This window comes from Vipera ursinii (genome assembly GCF_947247035.1).
Source record: "Vipera ursinii genome assembly, chromosome: 2".
Lineage (NCBI taxonomy): Eukaryota > Metazoa > Chordata > Lepidosauria > Squamata > Viperidae > Vipera > Vipera ursinii.
The window spans coordinates 117,671,547-117,696,098 of record NC_139513.1 but is presented as its reverse complement, the minus strand read 5'-3'; the positions used below and the strand labels follow the sequence as shown (position 1 = coordinate 117,696,098).

At 38.0% G+C, this 24,552-nt stretch overlaps 1 protein-coding gene across 1 annotated transcript in view; it reads left to right on the top strand.

Moving 5' to 3' along the window:
- The window catches only part of MGAT5B (alpha-1,6-mannosylglycoprotein 6-beta-N-acetylglucosaminyltransferase B), a gene marked incomplete at both ends in the record, with an annotated part of 237,254 nt that overhangs the window by 77,067 nt on the left and 135,635 nt on the right, over positions 1 to 24,552 (top strand). The window contains one exon of the mRNA XM_083354984.1: positions 21,890 to 22,034. Coding sequence (XP_083211110.1) covers positions 21,890 to 22,034 — 145 coding nt within the window. The remainder of the gene's footprint in view (positions 1 to 21,889; positions 22,035 to 24,552) is intronic.

Genomic DNA, 24,552 nt, shown 5'->3' with positions numbered 1-24,552 from the left:
CCCGCCCTTCTCCGAAGACTCAGGGCGGCTTACAATTTAAGCACAAACCAATGTGCTTAGCAATAGCCTTCATTCTATGTATATGCCTGCTTATTAGGGCTTTCGCCCCCACCCCCCAGCGGCATTATTACAAAGTCAGCTTAATTGCCCCCAACAATCTGGGTCCTCATTTTACCTACCTTGGAAGGGTGGAAGGCTGAGTCAACCTTGAGCCTGGTGGGATGCGAACCTGCACTAATTGCAGGCAGCTGGTGTTACTTAAGGAGGCATTAGCCCACTGCTCCACCAAGGCTCCTTAGCAGAGAGGAACATGTTTGTCCCTTTCAGTTACCAAGCAGGAGAAGAAGAAATGAAAAACAACACCCTGTAGTAATTTCAGTTTCCTTCCCTCATTTCTGAGCAGGCAAAAAAGGCGACTTGGAAAAGCGCTCCACTGAAGTCTCATGGGATTCAGTGAGCATGTCACTTTCCAATCTCTAGAAACTCAAGACCCACCCTTCCTTCCTTCCTTCCTTCCTTCCTTCCTTCCTTCCTTCCTTCCTTCCTTCCTTCCTTCCTTCCTTCCTTCCTTCCTCTAATTAGCTTCAGATGTGCTGGTTTGCCTATGTTCCCAAAAAACTCACCACCATCACCAATGATCAAAGATAAGTATTAGGTCTACATATCTAGAGACTGCTCAGTTGGAGATGTGTACTCTAAAAGCCATTAAAAGTGAACAGCAATAAGGTATTTTTCACACACTTCCATTCCTATTGTTTTTTTTCATATTTCAAAGCTATTACTCAGCAGACACATTTTTGTTTTGTATGCTCAACAAATCTCCTTTATTGTAATTTGGAAAAAAATTTCCTCTATGTCTTATTGTAGTTTGTCTACTGTCTCCTATCTGCTTCATCCATCCCATGCATTTTGCAATCATGTCCCATCAATGCATAACCTATCTCTTCCCAACATCAGCAGCAGAAATTAATTGCTTCTGTTTGGATGCAACCTTATGATTTGATAATCCAATCCTCAAATACAGTAATAAATACAAACCTAAGTATTTTTTACAAAGAACTTAAGTGGTAGCAATACTTCTGAGCACTTTTAACACTGTTATGCTTTAGAATAGAATAGAGCTGGAAGGGAACATTGGGTGCTATCTAAAAAAATGAAATTCAATGATGAAAAAAGTAAGGTTCTACATTTAGGCAAGAAAAACCAAATGTACAGGTATAGTATAGGTGGTACCTTGCTCAATAGTAATAACTGTGAGAGGGATCTCGGAGTCCTAGTGGACAATCACTTAAATATGAGCCAGCAGTGTGCTGCAGCTGCCAAAAAAGCCAACACAGTGCTAGGCTGCACTAACAGAGGGATAGAATCAAGATCACGTGAAGTATTAATACCACTTTACAATGCTATGGTAAGGCCACACTTGGAATACTGTATCCAGTTTTGGTCACCACGATGTAAAAAAGATGTTGAGACTCTAGAAAGAGTACAGAGAAGAGCAACAAAGATGATTAGGGGACTGGAGACTAAAACATATAAGGAACAGCTGCTGGAATCGGGTATGTGTAGTTTAATGAAGAGAAGATTGAGGGGTGAGATGATAACAGTTTTCCAATATCTCAGGGGCTGCCACAAAGAAGAGGGAGTCAGGCTATTTCCAAAGCATCTGAAGGCAGGACAAGAAGCAATAGATGGAAACTAATCAAGGAGAGAAGCAACCTAGAACTAAGGAGACATTTTCTGACAGTTAGAATAATTAACCAGTGGAACAACCTGCCTCTAGAACCTATGAATGCTCCAACAGTGGAAGTTTTTAAGAAGAGACTGAACAGCCATTTCTATCCTTCTTTATACAGTCCAGGATTGTATTAGCTTTTTTGGCTGCTGCTGCACACTGCTGGTTTATAGTCAAGAGATCATCCACTAGGACTCCAAGGCCCCTCTCACAGTTACTGTTTATAAGTCAGCTCTCGCCTAATCTGTACTTGTACCTTTGATTTTTCCTTCCTAAATGTAAAACTTTGCTTTACTCCACACTGAAACTCATTTTGTTGGATAGGGCCCATTGTTCAAGTTTATCAAAATCTTTTTGGATCCTGAGTTTGTCTTCTGGGGTGTTTGATACTCCTGCCAATTTAGTGTCATCTGCAAATTTGATGAGTTCCCCTTCAATTCCCTGATCTAAGTAACTGATGAAGATATTGAAGAGTACTGGAGTACCTGTGGTACCCCACTACTTACTTCTTTCCATGTGGATGTAGTGCCATTGAGGACTACTCGTTGAGTATGGTTTGCCAGCCAGCTACAGATCCATCTAGTGGTGATGTTGTCTATTCTACCTTTTTCTAGCTTACCAAGGAGTAGATTGTGGTCTACTTTGTCAAATGCCTTAACTGAAATCTAAGTATACTACATCTACAGCATTTCGCTGGTCTACTACTTTTGTTACTTTATCAAAGAATGAAATAAGATTGGTTTGGCATGATCTGTTTTTAACAAACTTGTGCTGGCTATTAGTTATAACTTTGTTTGCTTCTAGTTGTTCACAGATCTGTTTTTTGATTATCTTTTCTAGGATCTTCCCAGGTATTGATGTTAAACTGATTGGTCTATAGTTTCCTGAGTCCGTTTTCCCCCTCCCCTTTCTTGAGGATGGGAACCACATCAGCCCTTTTCCAATCCTCAGGTACTTTCCGGTGCTCCAGGATTTTTGAAAGATATGGTGCAGTGGTTCTGAGATAACATCTGCCAGCTCCTTCAGAACTCTGGGATGTAATCTGTTGGGTCCCGGTGATTTATATTCATTAAGGTCAGATAGGTGTTCTCTTACCATTTTTCCTGCTTATTTTAATTGTTGTTTCTAGTTTGTCTTTTAGTGGTGTTATTGGTATGTTGGGCTGAAGTTTCTTTTTGTATGAAGACTGATGCAAAGAATGAGTTAAGCAGCTCTGCTTTCTCCCTGTTGCCTGTTATTTCCTTACCATGCTCTCTCTTTAGTGGACCTACAGTTTCCTTAATTTTTTTCTTGTTAATCTGTTGGAAGGAACTTTTATGGCAATAAATCCATTCTCTAAGGAACAAACAAAAAACTAATACATTCAACATCTATGGGACTCAGAAGTGTGATAAAAAGCACCAATCTCCTATTCTACATTTCTTAAAACTTTCTCCAAAAAACGCCCCCAGAGGTCTATCCTTAGAGGGGCAGTTAGCTTGATAAGTTATTTAGCAATATTGTAGTTTTTCATTGTAAGATCTCATGACAGGCATGGGCCTGGGGGACACACAGTTTGGACCATAGACACCTCCCATCTATATAATATTACTTTAGGATATACTAAAACTGAATTATATAAATTAAAAAATTTTGGTGGGTGGAATACTTGGTGTGTAGATTTTGCCTCCTAAGCATCATAGTTACAAGAGATCCAAGTCTTTTCTGCCCCCAGAGTTCTCTAGTTTTTGAACTAGTATGGAAATAAAAAGATATTTCAATGATTGTGGAACTCAAGAGTCGTCTTTATCTACTTTATTTTTTTAAAAAAGATTTTATTAGTTTTTCTCTTACATGCATATATTAATTTTTCAACCAGTGTGCTGTCTGGATTCAAAAGCGCTAATACATAGTCAATTCCTAATCCTTGGTTCTTCCCTCTAGCCATTTGTAGAATGACTCCCAGATTTGGTAATATTCTGTTTCTTCTTTATATTTCAATCTCATAGTTAATCTGTCCATCTCTGTGCATTCCAATATTTTTTTAACTATTTCATCCTCTGGTGGTACTCCTTCAATTTTCCAATATTGCACGAAGACTTTTCTTGCTGCTATTGTGAGGTGTAGAATCAAATATAAGTTTTGTTTATTAGTCTTTTCTGGCATTGTACCCAATAAGAAAAGTTCAGGTTTAAATTCATTATGTTCTCCCAACAATTTTTCTAACCAAGTATGTATCTTTTTCCAATAAGCCTTTGCTTTACCACATGTCCACCAAATATGATAATACATGCCTGAGTTATGTTTACATTTCCAGCATCTATCTGACATATTTTTAATCATTTTTGCTAATCTATAATCTATCTATAAAACATTTTATATAAATTTTCTTTATACGAAGTTGACATTGTCAATGTATAATTTCTCTCCCATAATTTTTGCCATTTTTCTAGTTCTATATTATAACCATTTTTTGCCCACCTTATCATTGTTTCTTTAACTTCTTTCCATCTCCAAAATTAACAAAAATATACATTTTCTTAATTAATTTCTCATCAGAAGTTAACAATATCTTATCAAATACAGTTTGTTCTTTATAAAACCCATACAGTTTCACATCTTTTTCATATCTATTTTGCATCCGTAAATGTGCCTACCATGACAGGTTGATACCCTGATTTTAAAATTGTTGTTTTCATTTTGAATTCCCATCAGTATTTAGAATATCTCTATATGTCCAAATTTTTTCAAAGTCTATGATAACCACCCTGGAATTTTTACATATATTTTAGTTTTATTTTTTCCCCATATTGTTAACAAACCATTTCTTATATAGTGATTTTGGAAATACTTATGAATTTTATTTTTCCCATACAACAAGAAAGCATGCCATCCCAAATATAAATCATGTCCCTCTATTTCTAAGAGTTATCCATTCTTTCACCCATGTTAATACAGATGCTTGATAATACAAAGCCCACTCAGGTAGCCCAAAACCTCCATTTTCCTTAGTATCTTGTAATGTTTTCATCTTAATTCTAGCTTTCTTTCCTTGCCAAATAAACTTCAAAATTAATGAATTTAAATCTTGGAAGAATTTTTCTCAAGTTTTATCAGAATTGTTTGGAATAAAAATAAAATCTTCAGCAATATATTCATTTTGACTGTAGCAATTCTTCCTAGTATTGACAATGGCAAAATCTTCCACTTTTCCAAGTCCAGTTTTATTTGCTTCAATAGCCTTATATAGTTGTCTTCTTTTATTGTTGAGTATTTGGCTGATAAGTATATACCAAAGTATTTGACCTTTTTCACTATCTGTACCTCTATTGTTTCTGACTTTTGGTTGTTGTTGTTTTTTGCTTATCTGTAAGATTCTTAACTATTACCTTAGGTTTTCTCTATTTATTTTTAATCCCGCCATTTCTCCATACTGTTCTATCTTTCCCCATAATTTAGGGATCATCTCCAGAGGTTCTTTCAAAATAAATACTAGATCGTCAGCAAATGCTTGTAGTTTATATGTTTCACCTTTTATCCCCAGCCCTTTAATTTCTGTATCTTGTCTAATATTTCTATTTAAAACTTCCAAAGTGAAGATGAATAACAGAGGGGATAGTGAGCATCCTTGCCGTGTGCCTTTTGTTATCTCAAAGCTCTCAGTACAATCTCCATTCACAATCACTTTGGCTGTCTGTTTATTATATATTGTTTTCATCATATTTATAAAGTTCTGTCCAAAGTCCATTATATGTAGTTGCTGAGTCATAAATTGCCAGGAGACATTGTCAAATGCCTTTTGAGCGTCTAAGAATATTAGTGCCAATTGTTTCCCTGGGTGTATCTCATAATATTCTAATACGTCTACTATCACTCTTACGTTGTTTTTAATTTGTCTCTTTGGTAAAAAGCCATTTTCATCTGGATGTATAAATTCAACCAAGTATTTTTTTCAGTTTCTCAGCCATTATTGATGTAAAAATTTTATAATCCACACTGAGCAGTGAAATACATCTGTAGTTTTAATCTAAGTCAAATTGGAGTCTTCTTTTGGTATTAAGAGTAATATTTGCTTCCATCCATGTAGATGGGAGTCTAGCTTCTAATAAAAGTCCATTACAAACATCTTTCAGTGGTTCACTTAGTGTCTCTTGGAGATTTTTATATAACTCCACCGGAAGCCCGTCTGTACCCGGTGTTTTCCCATTTTTTTTGTCTTTTTATGGCCTCTGATATTTCCATCATTGTAATCCTTTTGTCTAACATAGTTTTAAATGTCTCTGGGATTTTTGGATATCTTCCAGATATTTTACAATTCTCTCTCTTGAAGTTTCCTCTTTATTGTACAGTTCCTTGTAGTATTCTTTGATTATCTTTTTTATTTCTTCATTTTTAAATTGTTCCATCCTTCTGAGGTAGGTAAAATGAGGACCCAGATTGTTGGGGGCAATTAAGCTGACTTTGTAATAATGCCGCTTGGGGTGTGTGTGAAAGCCCTAATAAGCAGGCATATACATAGAATGAAGGCTACTGCTAAGCTTGTAAGCCGCCCTGAGTCTTCGGAGAAGGGCGGGATATAAATGGAATAAAAATAAAAATAAATAAAATAAATAAATGCCCTTTCCCATCTAGTAAGTTATGTATCGTTTTCTTCTCTTTCTGTTTTATCTACTTTAGCTTCCATCTGATTGTTTCTATTTATGAAGTTTTATGCTCCTCTGCAGCAATATTAGCAATTCCCACAAATCTCCTCCATGTTTCCTGTCACATCTCTGGAGGCAACGGAAGTGATTGATTATGGTGATTATTTCAAAGAACGGTATGAAAATCTTTACCTTAATCATTAATTGTCTTAAAGAGTGCCAATCTTTCAGGGGGCAAAAAAAAGCTGTCATTCTCTAGCAAAGTCCAATTAATTCCATGCAACTTTTCTTTTAACAAGGGTTTTGATGCTTCTCTTCGTTTATTCACAAACTCATTTGAAACTTCCCCCTTTTTACTTTTGATTTTCCTGTGATTGGATTGAATAATTTAGAACATGACTGTTCCATCTCTGCCTGACAGATAATTGCACTGCTCACCTTTTGTATGCAGAGATGGGCATATTGTTCAAATGACCAACTTGCTGGACATCATCCTTTAAAGTTTGTCACAGATCTGGGGCACTGGGGAACCGTGTGTCTGAACTTAAAATAGCCTCTCATAAACTGGCCATCTGGTGCAAATAATTCAGTCAAAGATCAGCAATGTTGGGCTTGTAGCTGTCGGGCCTGGGAAGCTGCCCAAGTGTTCTGGTTGCTGACATCTGCAAAGTAGCAGAACACAGTTTTATTACTCAGGCCAGTAAAATGCAGGATGCTTGGAAACCCTGTTGCTAATAACTTTGTGGAAGGAAAGAAGACAGTATAATAAATGGATGCCAATGAATCCCCACTCCAATTGTGCAGCTTCCTGGCATCAGAAGTGGCCATTCCATCCTATAATAGCCCATAACAACACTGGAACAACGGCAACAACAAAAGTGTCTCTTTTGCTCTCTCTTGTACCCTGGTTTGACTGTCTTTTGAATGAGGTGTCCCTTAGCTGTATTTCTATAAGCGTCAAGAAATGTGTGTTGTGTTTAAGGCAAATTAATATTGGCCTCCTGCATTATAAAATCCTTACATCAACAGCTCCTCTCTCTTTCCCTCCTCTCTTTGACTCTCGAGAACAACATGCTCCAAAAAAAGAAAAAAAAGAAGAAAAAGTGGGGCTGGGACAGAAAAGCTTCTGAATGTGTCAGCTGGATGTCAACGCTGCTAACATTGGATGTTCTTGCTTTGACAACAGATGGAAATGCAGCCATTTTCTCTATTGCTTTTAGAATTAGTCGATGCTGGGAGGGGGAATAGGGATGAGAGTCCAGCTAATCATAACAATAATAGCTTAATCATGGGAACCCAAGGACATTGGACCCAGAGCTGATAGTGTTTTGGTGTGGTGGAGAGCTGGAGAGAAATCCCCCCCCCCTTCAAGCTAATTGGGGAATGTGATTTATGAGTGTTGATTGGAAGAGGGAATTGCACTTTGCTACTTTGTATCCAGGGGAGGGGAATTTAGTTTCTGGTTTCAACTATGTAGTGCCGATACTTGTTTCTCGAACAAAAGATTCTTTAAGGTAAACAATGCCTCAAAGTTCTTTTGAAGAGTTTCATCTATCGGAACCATGACCCTGGAAATGACAGACAAGATGAAGATAGGCCTCGATTGTCCCATCATTTAGCTTGGAAGAAGAGTAAGCATGTAAAAGGATGCCATCTTTTGAAAGATCTCTTTGGCTAAAATTTTATTTAAAGGAATTAAATCCTATCTACAGTATTTGTTTTTCGGGTTGTGTAGTATTATGTGAATGAGTTGCTGAAACCAAACAAAACAGAATAGCTGGGACAAGACAATCACTCATGTTTACAACGGTGCTGGGGACAATAAATGATTTTAGAAGGAAGGAAGGAAGGAAGGAAGGAAGGAAGGAAGGAAGGAAGGAAGGAAGGAAGGAAAGAGAGGGAGGTGGGCTGTATTTTGTTATCTCTAAGAGTTCCTGGGATGTGCTGGTGTCCTTCTGGTTCAGTAGCTGCTGGTATGAATACAGACTAGCCTTTGTTTCAGGCATCCCTTGAACATGATAAACTACATCTTTAACAACAGTACTTCCAGTTTCATTACCCTGTTTCTAGGGAGACATGGTGGGGGAAACGGGGGCGATGCTGCACTCAGTGGCAGTGCTTGCTCCTCTAGGCAGCAATGGAGAGGAGGCATTTTTATTTTTCACAACCCCCACCCCTACCCCTACCCCACCCCACATTAAAGAGACTTAGCAAAGAGTCTTCTTTCCAGGGAAATGCAGCGGCTGGAGGTGGATTTTCCCCATTTCCCCCATTCAGCCACACAAATAAACCTGGAGACACAGTTGTGTCTCTCACATTTTCCAACTGTGAGCCAAAAGGGTATTTCCCAGGGCTAGGGCAGCTTAGCTTGGCTTTAAGAATGAAGCGAAATATCTTCCATTTCAACTATACATTTTTGCCAGTCAGCACAGCTGGGGAGGGAAGAGAGGCACCCACTCTCTGCTGGTGTTTCAGGACTGAAGATCTTTTTGTCTTGAAGGGATTGGTCAGCACCTCTGCCTTCACCTAGATGATTATTGTTCATTGAACATTAAGGCAGAGCTCACACATCACAGGAAACTATAATTTGTTGCACTCAGACTCCGCTTGTTTTATGAACCCAGCCAATGTGGGTTTGTAAACTAGAATTTAGTGCAGTATATAAACCCGGCTCATTAAAGTTAATTCAATAAGCCATTGTTAAATAAGCTCTGACTTTGTACAAGGCGTAAACTAGCCCAGGTTTCCTATAGGTAAAATAAAAATAATTGAGGCTATGCAGACAGAATTGATCGATTGATTATGCAATCAGATTGTTTTTGACTTCTAGTAGCTACATAGATTTTTTTCCCCCATTACATCTGCCCCTAATCAGGTTTTCAGATTTACCACCAGGGTATTGCTCCTTTAACTCGAATCCCTACACTTCATTGCTGTCATCCTCTTCTCTTTTTCCTTCCATCTTTTGCAGCATTAGAGCCTTCTCCACAGAGTCAGGTCTTCACATAATTCATCTAAAGAAGGATAATTTGATCCTAGTTATTTATGCCTCAAGAGGGTTCACATAGGGACAATCCAGTCTAAGGCCCTATTCTAGGTCATGGCCAGGGCCTCAGCAAAACGGTTCACAAGACCCTCAGAGAAAACCCCAAGTTTACTCTGGAACCCAGCTGGGTCCATCACTTGCCTGGGGCAGGCCAATTGAATAGGCTCTGTTTCCCTGCAAGCTGAGGCAGCACCAATAAGCTGAAAAGCAGTTAAAAGCATTGATTCGATCATGGCAACAGACTGAATACTATGTCCTCCAAAACCAGATCCTGTCTTGAGATAAAATCCAGGTCTAATGTGTGATGTCCAGTATGCATTGAGCTCCTGCTGACTTGGGACAGGTCTGTGGTTTCCAGACAGGTCATGAATTCCTGAGCTACCCCAAACTTAATGTTGCCAGGTGGCAAATTGAATTTCCTGAGCACCAGAAGCCATTGGGTTTCCCTTATCGGCTCAGTAACCAGATCCAGCAGGTCAGGCTGGGAGGACTGTACAGCAACAATGACAACAACAACAACAACAATCCCACCTTTTTCCTAAAGCCCACCTTCAGCAGAGAATCTCATACCTGGTTATATGCATGTAGGTGATTTGCTACACAATGACTATAAGCACTTGTGACCTTAAATCATTTAAATTCTGTCCAAAATATAAAACTACACAGAACTTTCCCCCCTCTTTGCATTCTTCTTCCCCAGAGCAGATGCTCTTTCATTAATTGCTTTTTATCTTATGGGACAGTTTTCTCTGTCATCTACATGCAACTCCATCTGTTGAACAACTGGCGGTCCTGATGCTGTTAAATGGCACTGGAACCCTGCTGGGACTACCATTTCTTATCCACTTCTTAACTGATCTCATTTTTCCAAATGAGCTGTGTGACCCTCTTGAACACTCGCTGTAATTCATGCAGAGACTAAAACAAATGGTGCGGAATAGCATCCATGCCAGTGGAAAAATGGGCAGATCCAATAGCAAAGAATTATAAAGTTGGGAGAGGAGCAAAAGTTTTTAATTTTCTGAAAATGGGGTTTAAGGCAGATAATTTCTCCATTGCCAGGCATGTATAAATAGGTCTGTGTTATTCATCTGACATGTGCAAATCTGCTCAATCAATTAGATACCAATTTCCAGGGGAATGTTCAATTCAGCTGTTATGGCATTCATTCATTAATTTAATAACTAATTTACAGCATTTTAATAGTGTTCTCTGCTGTCTGCATTTTTATTCCATCAAGGCAACTTTGCCTTCTCCAGCATTCTTTCTGTCTTTCTGAGTAGGTGAATTCAAACCCTTCAGTGAAACCCATAGGAAAAAATAAAAATAAGCAGATCTGAAATTTTAATCAAACGCTATGTTTGGGTGTCAGTTTCAAATACTCAGTTGCAAGTTCACTCTTTTCAAGTAGAAGTGATTTTGCTTGCTCCCCAATATCTGGGCAAGAGTCCAGTTCTTTGGGGTCCAGTACAGGCATTCAAAGGGAGGCAATGCTCAAATAGCCTCTGGGCTTGACCCTACAGGCTAGCAGTCACTTTTTTAGCTGGTTGCCAGTTTAATGGTATAATTAATAGCTGACTGCTCTTTCTCCTTCTGGAATCTAACACAATGCTCTGTGCCAATTTCCATCCCCAATGAGCTTTCCAAAAAAGGTGGAGCTTTAGAAATTGGCTTAATTTTGGCTTCGAACAGTGAATTAGCATGCCGGTGATAGGGGGCTCTTTTTTGGGCTCCCTCAGAGCTATTCACGATGACCATCTTTTCTGCCTCTCAACTCTCCTAATTGCAATGTAAAATGCATCCAAGATCGATCTGGGCTACTCTGACTGTTTGCCAGTCCACCAGAAATGTGTCATGCTTGTGTTTTGAATCTCTGCGTCAGTAGAGATCTTCCCCCCCCCCCCGCGCAAGAAGTTGCAGTTGATTGATTGATTGAACCTTTTTTTTTTTGCACATGGCGGCAGAGGCCTAAAGTGAAAGGTTTTATAAAACCCAGCTGAAGGCCTAGGACTGGGGCAATGGCTCTGCGTGTCACCTGTGGCACACGTGCCATAGGTTCACCACCATGGGGCAAAGGGATTAGTCAAGAGAACAACTGCTAAAAAAAGAAAAGGCAGGTATTGAGAGACCCTCCCACACAGAGGCCAGCCAATGAGATTTGCCTTCCCTGACAGATGGGAAGAACAAAAAGCAGGTGAACAATCAATCCTGCCTTGAGTATGAATATGTTTCCATTGACATTGCAAGGCAATTTGGGCTGAATTTTGTTAAATTGGTTTCAGGAAGAGCTGGCAGACAAGTAGTTTAGGAATTACCTAAGCCTGGGAACTGGGCTACAGACCTTATAGGCCAAATTTTACCCAAAAACTGATGATTTCCCAGCCCTGAATTCTTGTTCCAGTGAAAGGGCAGATAAGTTGTTTTATTTATTAAATTTAAATGCTATATTTAGAAGGAACTATTTCATCTGTTCTGCAGAGGTGATTACCAGCCACAGTTTGACAAGCTATAAAAGCACCTGGTCAGAATAGAACAGAAAAGCAGAGTTGGAAGGCACCTTGCAGGTCTTCTAGTCCAACCCTCTACTTAGGCAGGAAACCCTATACCATTTCAGACAAATCGTTCTACAATCCCTTCTTTAAAATTTCCGGTGTTGGAGTATTCACAACTTCTAGAGGCAGGTTGTTCCACTGATTAATTGTTCTAACTGTCAGGAAGTTTCTCCTTAGTTCTAAGTTGCTTTTCTCTTTGATTAGTTTCCATCCGTTGCTTCTTGTCCTGCTTTCAGGTGCTTTGGAGAATAGCTTGACTCCCTCTTCTTTGTGGCAGCCCCTGAGATATTGGAACACTGCTATCATGTCCCCCCTCACCCTTCTCTTCATTAAACTACACATACCCAATTCCAGCAACCGTTCCCTATATGTTTTAATATACATCATAACCAAATGATACTTTTAAAAAGTCCAGAGATAGCATAAAATCTTCTTTCCTCTGTTTTATGCCCATGCTAGCTGAGGATGATGAGAATGGTAGTCTAACTTACCAGAGACTGGTCATTGGGAATGGTTGGTTCCTCTAGACTTATGCTTCAATATTTCATAATGGTAAGATATGTCCAGTAAACATGAGCTATATCCACTGGGTGAGGAGAATAATGATTTTAAAGTAAAGGTAAAGTAACCTCTCCAGTAAGGTTTTGAACTGTCTGTCCTATCATGAAACCCATGCTTTTTCTTGGAAGGTGTTAAATAACATGGCTTTGTAGAATAAATGATTCTCTTTGATGGGAAATTAAAATAAATTATGACAATTTTTCACATATCCAGTATTAAGATACAAGGCGTCATAATTAGAAAGTCAACTTGAACTGGAACAGCTCCTAATTTTATTTATGCTAATATATTTAGCTCTGCTCTGGATTACTATGCAATCTAATCAGATGAAGGGTTGGGGGTTGTCATCTTTTTGTCTATAAATATGACAGGATTCTGTCATGATTGATCATGTTTTCCAAACTAATTTGCATCGATGCTTGGATTCTGGCTGTCGTTATGTCCCCAAGGAATTAAGATGCTTCTGTTTTGGTTGCTTTGATTAGCAAGAAAGTAGACAATCCAATACCCCACAAAAAATTGGGTCTACAACTTCAACATTCTCAAACCAACACAACTAATGAACAGATATTTAGGAGATTATCTCTGAGAAACATTGGAATAGGCCTGGAGAACCAACTATTTATCCTAATTCTTGGATAAGAATTCTTTTATCCAAGCCATTGTCACCTGGTTAGAAACTCTGTCAGCATAGCCTCCCTTACAGGCTTGTTGTGAAATGCACAACTGTACATGTCATCTTGGAGTTCAGGCAAGATAAACATACTGTAACTAAATTATTCTAGTGGTACCTTTACTCAGTTACTCTTTCATTTTTTTCATGCAATGCTGAAACTTACAAAGTGAGTTATTTTGCTATACAGAATGAATATATTTTACAAATCTCTAGCTCAATCCTAGTCTTCTTTTTTTGCCAGCCATCTGAGGCAGTTATGTTTATATAACAGTCAGAGGGTTTACCTGGGAGCCAGATAATTTAATAGTGTCCCTTTTGCATCATATATCACTGCCAGCCAAGAAGAGTGTAGAATGAGAAGTTAATGTGTGATTTTGCAAATGATGTATGAACAAGGACATTGCCTGGGGCAGCTCTTTGCAAGACTGAAAGTTGCAACTTAGTCACGTCTCTTGGTAAAGGTCTCTTGGTAATGTGTTTATATAAACTGGAAATACAATATATTAAAGCCACAGACACACACTGCAATGGACTGGTCTCCACACAAGCCTCTGAGGACTGAAGATTGTTTGTCTTTCCTAGAACAAAGTTCAGTTTTAATTAACTTTGAAGTTAAAGAAGATAACTTCTCTGTTTTGGAGTGGTTTGTAGCAGAAAGGGGTACATAGGGAATTTATTTTGTGTAAATATTGATTCGCAATAATGCAAATACATCTTTTACCATAAAAATATTTTAACTAGTCATATGACAGAAATTACAGTTGTAATATGTTTTTGTGAGAAACATGATAATATATAAGTCACATGTTTGTGGATGTGTGTATATAGGTAGAAAAACAGATGAGATAAATATATTTTTAAAATCATACAGTATGTGTTCAGAGATGGCTGAGAAAGAATGGTGAAAATAGGTGTGACACTAATATGGAACAGAAATACAGAATGATCAGAGTTTAGCTTCTCCCAAATCCAGATCGAGACACCCTCAACTTTTGTGTTGGAGGGGGGATATGTATATGGTTGAAGTGCCCAGGCAAAATCCAACTGTGCTAAATCATAATGTCATTCATTCGGGTAAGCATGTTATTTGAACCCAGCTATTACATCAACCAGGATTGATATAGCTTAAGATGTTGAGTGAATCCAGGCAATTGTAGCATATCTCAGAAACTATAGTTAATTAGCCAATGGTTAGCACTGTGGATGAACCAAATTTCAAACATTTCAATTGCTCTTGTGAGCATATTCTATCCTATTCTTGATTCCTGGAGAATTCAGGCTTCAGCAATAATCACAATCCCAAGTGCAGGGAGATTAAAAAAGAATTATGTTTATTAAGTTGCTCTAAGTACTCTCTGCAACAGGGCCATGTCCTGTTCTAATCTCAGTTGTTCCCTGGCCTGTTTTGGACTCCAAACAGAACTGTCCCACAATCAGCAAGAGATACTCTAAAACCTAGCCTGGATCCTGTGAACCCAGTCCATTACATTTCCCACTGAAAACTGACAGGATACAGGTCTGTTGGGAATGGATTGAGGCCCCTGTCCTCCTCATATATATCTATTAAATCACATCCATCAAAACTACTAGCTGGTTATTTCTAACCACATTTCAAAATACCAGCACTTGAAACCTTGACATTTTCTGAACTCAAAGTAGGGTACTGATGTTGCTGTTTCCTTTTAAAAAAAATGAATGCATTATTTTGTTGGTTCTTCGATCTGTCCTTTTATGTTTTCTCCTGCTTCTACTTTCCTTTCTTTGGAGTTCCACATAGAGTACAAGTATTCATTTGGTATTGAATTGTGCTGCATTCAATATCCTTCCTCCTGAACATTGGGCATTGCTTAAGGCAAGATACAAATAAAAATTAATGTACAAACAAGCTCCTGAGACACCTGGGGGCCATTTATGTCCTGCCAATTCTTTTCCATTTCTGATTTGTTTGCACACTCAAGACCCGTATTGGATTCGAGGGGAAGACATGAAGCAAGCACTTTCTTCCAGCCTCTACCTCAGGGGTGTCAAACTCAATTTCATTGAAGCCGCATCAGCATTGTGGTTGCCCTCAGGGGGCCGGGTGGGTATGGCCAGGGTGGGCGTGGCCTACTGGGTGGGCATGGCTAGAGTGCGTATGGCCTACTGGGTGGGGGTGGCCTACTGGGTGGGCGTGGCCAGCTCTACATTGTTCGCATCAAGGGTGCCTATGGGGACCTGGGCAGGAGTGGGACAGATCTGAGGGTCTCTGGCAGAAGGAGGGTCTCTGGGCCAGGGCCAAGGCAGTGGGGGCCATTCCCTCACTGTTTCCAGGATGGCTTCGCGGGCCACATGAAACCACTTTGCGGGCTGGATCCGGCCCCCGGGCCTTGTGTTTGACATGTCTGCTCTACCTCTTCTTAACAGAAGCATTGTTGGCTGGCCCTTTACTCACCTGTTATCCAGACCATTATAAAAATGTATCTTAAAGAAGCATTACCCTTATTACTTCTCCAACAAAATGTTGTTTCTAATAGTCCTTTTCTATACAAGCATAATGGAGCCTAATAAATTCTAATTGTTTTTACAATGTTCTATGCTTACTAAATTTGGGGAGAAAGTAGTGGATTATAAAAATAAGATGGTGCAAGAAAAGCTAAAACTTTCAGAGGATAACGTTCTCTTGAATTATATACCTATTACATGGAATCTGAGAACTGGACTCTCCATGGATTCTGGAAATGGATTCTCTATGCCATTACTGTGGCTAGAAAGCTGATATTGGAAAGATAAATATATGGTCCCTTTCAGGCAGTGGATTGAAAACCTGATTACAGACGGATTGCCTATAGATGTAGACTTTGTATGAATTATGTGACTCATTTATACAAGATACAGTAGTTTAAGAATGTGATAATTATATAAGTGTATTAGAACTCTATACGTACTTGTCCCAAAGGTGCTTTTTCAAAAAGCAACTGGGTCTTGTTTTTCCTTGAAGATGTTTCACTTCTCATCCAAGAAACTTCTTCAGTTCTGACTGAGTGGTGGAGGATGGAAGGATTTATATTCCTTGCAGTCACCTGGTTGTTAGCGCTCTATCTGAGAGTCATTGAGGCCACTTGGGGGTTTATCTGTGCCCTCAGAGTCACCTGAATAGTGCAAATGGATGTAGAACATTCTTGGAACTGCTTAAAGGACTGTTGTAAACAGGACAGTGTACTTATGTTTGAATAATATTCTCATTAGATAGGTATATATAGAATTGTAACTGTTCCCTGTTAAAATGATTTATTGCAGTTTTTTTCTCTGTCATATTTTTTCACTTTTTTGTTAAAGCTTTTTTATCAATTAAACAGCAATAAATAATAATAATAACAACATAAAAAAAACTTTATCCAGGCCAACCGGTGAGATCTTATGCTAAATCAGTTTGTAAAACTACAGTTAGCTAAGCAGCAATAGTGTGAATTTGCATAAATTAAGCTCAATCCAAGTCACATTTATGATTACCTGCAGTGAGTATTAGATGTTAGGCTTACATCTCTTTCAGCTGCCTACTTTTTTCACCAGGAATCATTTAAAGTAGGACAGGACTCTCTCCCCTCTTCCCCTTTTTTTATTCTGATAGTCTTGGGATAGAAATTGATTTTGTATATCCTGTATGTTTGGCTATATGGACTGGGTTTTGTAGTAATTTATAGATCATATCACAGTATGTAGCCACATCAACAAAAGTATTGCAGGATGATCGGAGATAAGGTGATCAAATAAACATCCCCGAAGAAAAGAAATGAAGTCAGGACAGTTTTGTATCCAAACTGCATACGCTAGTTTGAATTTTTTTTCTCATTTAAGAAAAAAAAGGACCTACTTGGTGGTGGCACCTTCTTTATGGAACATCATTCCCCTGAGATATGGTTGCTCCCCCCCCCCCAATTGCTCATCCAAAAAGCCTGGGGTTGTCAATGGGTCTAGGGACTGCACATGGAAGCACAGCCCATTAAGTGACTGATTTGATTGTGTGGTTGCTCCCATGGATATGGAGTTTATTTTTTTAAAAAAGGGTTTTTATTATATAGTGGATTTTTTAAAATGTTGTAAGCCAGCCAGAGTCACCTATGTGAGTTGGGTGGCTATATAAATTTGGTTAATAATAATAATAAAATCAATCAATAAAAAATGAATGTACAGACACAATTTCAGAAAATGTTATTCTATTGTAAATAAAAATGCATTTCATTTGGGGGGGCAAGCAGTGAAGGGGTGTTCTAGGTATCTGTTTTTTTTTCTCAGCTGTTGATGAAGACCCCTCATATTATTCTTACTATACTTTATCTAAATCTTGCATTTTATTGACCTTAGTTTCTCTTGAAAACTTAAGCAGGGCCTGATCTATTTAGTAGCGGGATAAGAGACCACTGAAAAATCATATGCTATAAACTCGGTTGGGTTGGAAGTAGGCTTGGACAAACCATTTTTATATTGCTGTCAAGAAACAATATAGATGTGTCCATGAATTCACTAGAAATCAAACTCAACTTATTGAGAATTTATCTTATCCAGACCAAATAATCTGTCAAACAGGAGACTGTCCTCTGCCTATTAATAAAAGACTATCTATAATACAAACTCTATGGTCATTATAATTCAAAGGTAAACTTAAGAACAGAAGTCTGACATCTTGCAAGAGCCCATGGAGAAGAAGTTTGATGTTCGCAAGGTTACCTCTCTCTCTCTCTCTCTCTCTCTCTCTCTCTCTCTCTCTCTCTCTCTCTCTCTCCCTCCCTCCCTCTCTCTCTTTCTGAGTTTTTAAAGTCAACTGGAAATCCTTCAGTAAAACAAGGAAAAGTCATCACATACTATTGGACAGATCATTCATATAGAAGACAGGCTAGTATTTAGTCAAATATTTTGAACTGCTGCTACTGTCAAGTTTTGATTGGGTTTTGAACCACCTACTGATGTCTTTGTTTCCTATTCTACATAGCCCAAGATCCAGAAATGAAAGGGCTGATGTGAATATGGATAGGAAGATATGGAAACTAATCAAAAAAGTTGCTTAATTTCTACATGTCAGGTTGTTCTTTAAAAAGTGTTGGAGCAGAACTAGTCAAGAATTTGGCAGTCCCAACAGCATCAGGGATTTTTAATTATCTCTTCTCTCATTTGGAGGAAAAATAAGCATGTAAACAATAGCAAGGCTGTTATCCCTGGTGTATTGAGTTCAGTTGTATAGAGAAACACATTTTAAATTATTCAGGAAGATTTAACTGAATAATTTCATACATTTTGTTCACCTGTACATTTCATTTTTCTATCATAGGGTTGTGTGTCTGGCTCAGCTCTTTTCTTTGTAACATAAAAAAAATCTGCAGAAATATATGCATTCTGTATGCAGTTTCTCCTAATAATATTCATTTTTAAATGCATTTCACCTAATATATGCACTTTTGCAAGCAATTTTCTCCAATATACTATATCTTTAATGTATTTTTCCATTATAGGCTACTGTAAGGGGTTTTTTTTTAGGGGTGGAAGTTCTGGACAATTTCGGAAGTAGATATTGGGGAAATTTGCATGAAAATGCAAAGTAGTTTTCAACATTCCTAGCTCAAATGGCCATGCTTCTAACATTTTTTTTACTCTTAACAGCTGCACTGTAGATATGTAGAACTCCAATAGCTATACTGTAGTATTTCTTTTCTTACCAATCTCTGCACAAAGAAATAGGTCTCTTTACGCTTTCCCTATTATAATAGAAATTTCACTAAGAATTAAAACTCACCACAAAGATCATGCAATTAATAACCTGAAATTTAAAGGATAACCATCTTGGACCTGAACCTTGATTCCTGAAATATGTCTTAAAAGAGTTAGTATGGTATAGTGGCTAATTGGTTGAACTAGGATCAGGGAGACTTAGGTTCCATCATGAACGGAAACCTCCTCAGTGCCTATGGCCCTGTCACTTTCCTTCAGCCCAGCCTACTTCATAGGATTGCTGTGTAGGAATATAATGAAGGGAGATACTTTGTAAAATGCCTTGTTCTCTTGGAGAAAAGGATGGATATAAATCTAACCAAATAACAGAAGCAAAAATATAAATAAATATTAGAAATCTTAGGAACAACCTGCCTCCAGAAGCGGTGAATGCTCCAACACTGGAAGTTTTTAAAAAGAGACTGGACAGTCATTTGTCTGAAATGGTATAGGGTTTCCTGCCTGAGCAGGGGGGTTGGACTAGATGACCTCCAAGGTCCCTTCCAACATTGTTATTATTATATCTTGATTGACAAAATCCAGACAGCCCCTAAATGGCAGCAGAACAGTAGAGATTTTGCATCCCATATACAGTATGGTATTCTACCTATATAGGAGCTGAAAGAACTTTGTCCCTTAATCCAGAAACATTGGGGTACTGTTTGGTGGCAGGTCTATGTTTGGTGCCAGTGAAAATATGCATTACATTACAAGTGTGTCTGTAGGTCTCCAATTATTTCTCTTGTCCTCTAATCTCCTACTGCTTTGTAAATGAAAATTTGCTTTAAAGAAGTTCAGAAGAATGAAATGACAGCAATAAATTTGATGAGCAACTTAGCTTTGTAGGGGGCGTACATATAAATATTATACAGGATGAATTTGTTCTCTGCCCTTTCCTTTCATCTCAAGGTCTTTCTATCATTATCATGAAAGAACAATAAAAAAACAATAGGCTTGGTTTCTCAGCCAACATGATAAGGAAATCTATGGATAAATGTATTAAATAATGGAAGTTAAGGCTGTTTGTAATGTTCTCCAAATATGTTTTGCAAGAAATAATTCCCATAGCTGAATTCTGTGAAAGTATTCATTGAATAACAAACCTAAGGTTATAGCACAAATCCTGGAAATGCCAAATTATTGATATAATTTTATTTGGGTGGCCATGTTAGTCTATTACGTCAAAAATAAGAATCTTGTGACATATTAAAGACAAATTCTTAGCACATAAATATTTGTGTTCCATCTTCCATTTCCTCAAGTATATTCATATAACAAATACTTCCTTTCTTCCCTCAGGTCTCCCCATTTTAAATGTAGCCTGCTACAAACTTTAAGACTAGGGGGTTTTATATTTCTCTGCTGGTCCTGCCAAACCAAATGGGAATCAGAACAATTCTTAGCACTTTGAATATGGGAACAAGGTGGACTTCTTGTTCTACTTTTAACATTCCCAAGATTGAGACAGGCCTAAGTCTCTGGACAACAAATGAATAGGAATCAGAGTAGCACAAGAACAGATAGTCCTCAACTTATGACCACAATTGAGCCCAACATTTCCTGTGGCTAAGTAAGACATTTGTTAAGTGAATTTTGCCCCATTTTATGACCTTTCTTGCCACCACTGTTAAGTGAATCATTGCAATTGTTAAGTTAGTAACACAGTTGTTAAATAATTCTGGCTTCCCCATTGACTTTGCTGGTCAGAAGGTCATGAAAGGTGATCACATGACATGATCACATGACCCTGGGACACTGCAACCATCATAAATATGAGTCAGTTGCAAAGCATCTGAATTTCGATTATGTCACCATGGGGAATGCTGCAATGGTCATAAGTGTGAAAGCTGGTCATAAGTCACTTTTTTCAGTGCCATTGTAACTTTGAACAGTCACTGAATGAACTATTGTAAATCGAGGGCTACCTGCTCAAAAGCACACTTTTTTTTTTTAAAAAAAAAAGAGGATTGCAAGCTACAACTTTCTCAGTGGGCTATTTCTGTGCATGCTGTTATATTTCATTGCACCAACCTGCTTCTGCTGTCTCTACCGCTAATAACTAGCTAACAAAGTGTTAACAGTTTATCACAACCCTGACACCATCAAGTCCTGCTACTGATAATGGGTTCTTCTTAGAGGCACCCACCTTCCTGACACCTCAAAAGTCTGAAGATCAGAGACAACAAAGCTGTATCACCTTATATGAGCAAGTCAGTGATCTTTCTTCAGTATTGTACCAAGCTGGGCAGTACAGTATAAAAAAGCAAGAGAAAAAATTAGAACTTTTAATGCTTGTTTGTTTGAGTTTTAAAATTGGAATAGGATATATACCTCACTGGGGGGGGGGTTAGGCTTTTTCCCCAGGTAGTCTGGAAACTGCTATGCTGTCCTTTTCTTACTCCTGCTTTCTTACTCTGACTTAAAAGTTATGCAGGGAGAATATTTTAAAAAGCGTATAGCTGAAAGTTGGCAGGATTAGTGACCCCTGCTAATTTTACCCAAATTTTGTTGGAAAATAAAGATGTTGCAAACACTCTCAAACTTCTTATTGGAGTCTAATAGCTAAACTTTTTTTTCAGTTCAACTTAGTCTATGAATCCCAAATTGCAAAGTCAGCTGGATTCATGACTTCTTTGCCTATTGAATCTGCACTTTGATTTGAATCAGGAGTGATTCACACCGGCCAATCACATAATGTTATATTTGCTTTTAGGAGGCCACAAAGGTTATTTTATTGTTTTTGCTGAGAACAAGATAATCTTAAGAGCAGAGCATATACCATCTAATAATGTGCGTCGGATTGAAATCTTGTCAGCAACTTCTTCCTGCCTTTTTCCCATTCGCAAGAATTAATGTTTGCCTTTTCCATCTGTCTGAATGTAACTCTGCTGCTTCTTGAGCACCACTGTAGAATGTTCTTCTGTTCCTTTCTCTTTCTCCTGCTTTCCTGTATGACTGCAGTGATGGGGACTCTGGAGTCAAGAGGAGTGCTGAGAAAAATGAGTGATATGCTGGAGACAATGGTGAAGAGGATGGAAGTGCTAGCCAAGCTGGAAAATAGCACAGACTTCCGGAAAGGGGAAGAAGCCCATTTCCAAATGGACAGGTCAGTACCTATGGACTGAACAGTTGATTTAGCATTCCCCAGTGCCCATCCAACTTCTTCTGGACTTAAGGACTGAGGACAATCCCTTGGTCGATGTGGGATTGATCTGCATGAAGGATGAATATTTATGTTTGCACGGCTCCAGTTTCTTGGCACAATTAGGTGTGTAAATCATTGTGTGGAGTACAGAATACAGCTACGTTCTCATAATGCACTAATTGATTAACAAACCACATGAACTGGGTTTACAGACTGTGAGTTCTAATTCTTCTCAGCCATGAAAGACAACTGGGTGACCTTGAATTAGTCATACTCTCCTTGAATTATTTGTAAAAACAATAAAGGTAGGATATTAAAAACATGTGAAGCAAAAACAAATAAAGCTCATTGGGGCTTAGTGTGATGACCTGGATACAATATGATGGTCGGGTTTTAGCTTAGCCACTGTGGTTTGAAAACCATGTTTATGTTCAGCTTATTATGTACATGCAATTTATGAATCTCTGTTCATCAGGTGGAACATTTGATTCAAAAAGAGAACCAGGTATGAGCTTAGGTTTCAGGTCAAAATGTAGAGGGGTTGCAGATAGCCTATCATCCATGTGTTCCTTTGCTTGTCCTAACAAGCAAAACTTGAACAGGGTTAACTGCAAAATAAAAAGGGAAAAGAGAAAGCAGAGGCTCAAGGGACACTGTTAGGAGAAAGAAATTGCATAGTATCTCCTTGTGTGTGTGTGTGAGTGTGTGTGTATAAAACATCTATAGCTTGAAAGATCCAGAAATTCTAGGTGTTCATTATATGTGGTTTATATACATAATATAGGTTACAGATTTTCAGTAAAAAATTAGCCATTTAGAGGATCTTTTTCCAAAATTCAGCTCTGTAGACTCTCTGATGGTATCCAGAAAAAGGACAGGAATTAGAAAAAATAAATAATAGCTACTGTGTAAAAATATGTTTAGAACAATGGTGGGAAGTATAATGTAGGTTTTTTAGTAAGACTACCAATGACAATTAATTTGTATGATGGATTGGCTGTTCATTTTTTAAACATAGAGTTCTAATTTGATTTCAACTTGATGTAGCTCTTGAAAACATGGAAGATTAATTTCTGATGAGTGTGCAATTGATAACAATAGAAGTAACATTTTTAAAAATTGGGCATTGTTTTGGAACAAAGTTAACATTCAGAGTAATTGATACTACAACAGTTTAGCCAAAAAATATCCCTCTTCTCTTTGTCATTTATTATCCTCAAAGCATTATGTATGTCCAGATGATATATTTTACTTGCTTACTTAGGTTGAGTATAGTAGCTACAATTCTGTAAATTAATGAAGCTTAAACCTCACAGAAATGTATTTGTAATGATCTTCTCCTGTTTGATTTTTATGGAATTTAAATGCATCCCTTTCTCATTGTGTGAAATTTAGGCTTTCAGAAATATTAAAGAGTTACTGTAGAACTGATATTGTCCATGGGGTGGATGAATCTATCTCTGTATCTATTTGTAGTCTCTTCAACATTCTAGTCTTCCTATTTTGGCAGGATTTTACAACAGCTAAAAATTTTACAACAGTATAAAATCTCAAATTAACTCTTAGCTAGTGGTACTTTTTAAATTATGTCCTCCTCTTAGTCTATCTTATGAGATAACATTGTGGAGTAATACAATTCTCCCTTGAGGAGCCTTGCATTCTTTTTAAGATTTAAAATTACTGCCAGAACATAATCTGTTATCTTTTTAAAGAAACTACATATGATTATAAAACACAGTGCAAACATAGGTCTGATTATTCAGAAATAAATCTGAGTTAAACCAGGGCTTAGTTCCTATAACCGTAAATATGAGTATAGCTGGCAGGCTTCATAACATATAGAGTAGTAATGCTCCAAATTGATGTATTAATGATCATTGGTCGACATCCATAAATTTATCTCAGATGTTAAGCAGTTATCAATGGTATCAGAGGTGAAAAGTGACATCACCTGTTTGACTTTAAATATTCAACAGATATTGGACATCAAGGATTTATGTGACCAGTGGGTTTCTACTGTATCACAGACCCAAAGGATTGAAAATAAAACCGCTGCATGCTATGCTGATAAGCTATTTATTATTAGACATGGCTCAGTCTCCATTTGAAATGGTGCTCAGTCCTTTTTCACATTTAGCTCATTATCTTTCTCTCCAGGAATTGCTTTTCTGAGACACCCATTCATTGTTTTTTGTAGACATTCTACTCAGCTCTCATAAAAAAAAGGGGGAGGAGACAATAAAAAGCAGGAGAAGCCTTAGTCTTTGGCTTCATTATGGTTCAGTAATCCGAGCCTGCTTTGAAGAGCAATTTCCTCTTTAATGCAGCTATGGGCTGCTTTAAAGTTAAGCTTTGATTAAGTTAGTAGCAAATAAGTAAGTGGATGGCAATGTTGACTGCTGGACTGCTTTGGCAATCTTTCCTCCCCCCACTTCTCCTCCCCCTTGCCCTCCACTTTCTTCTAGAAACAGAACTGATG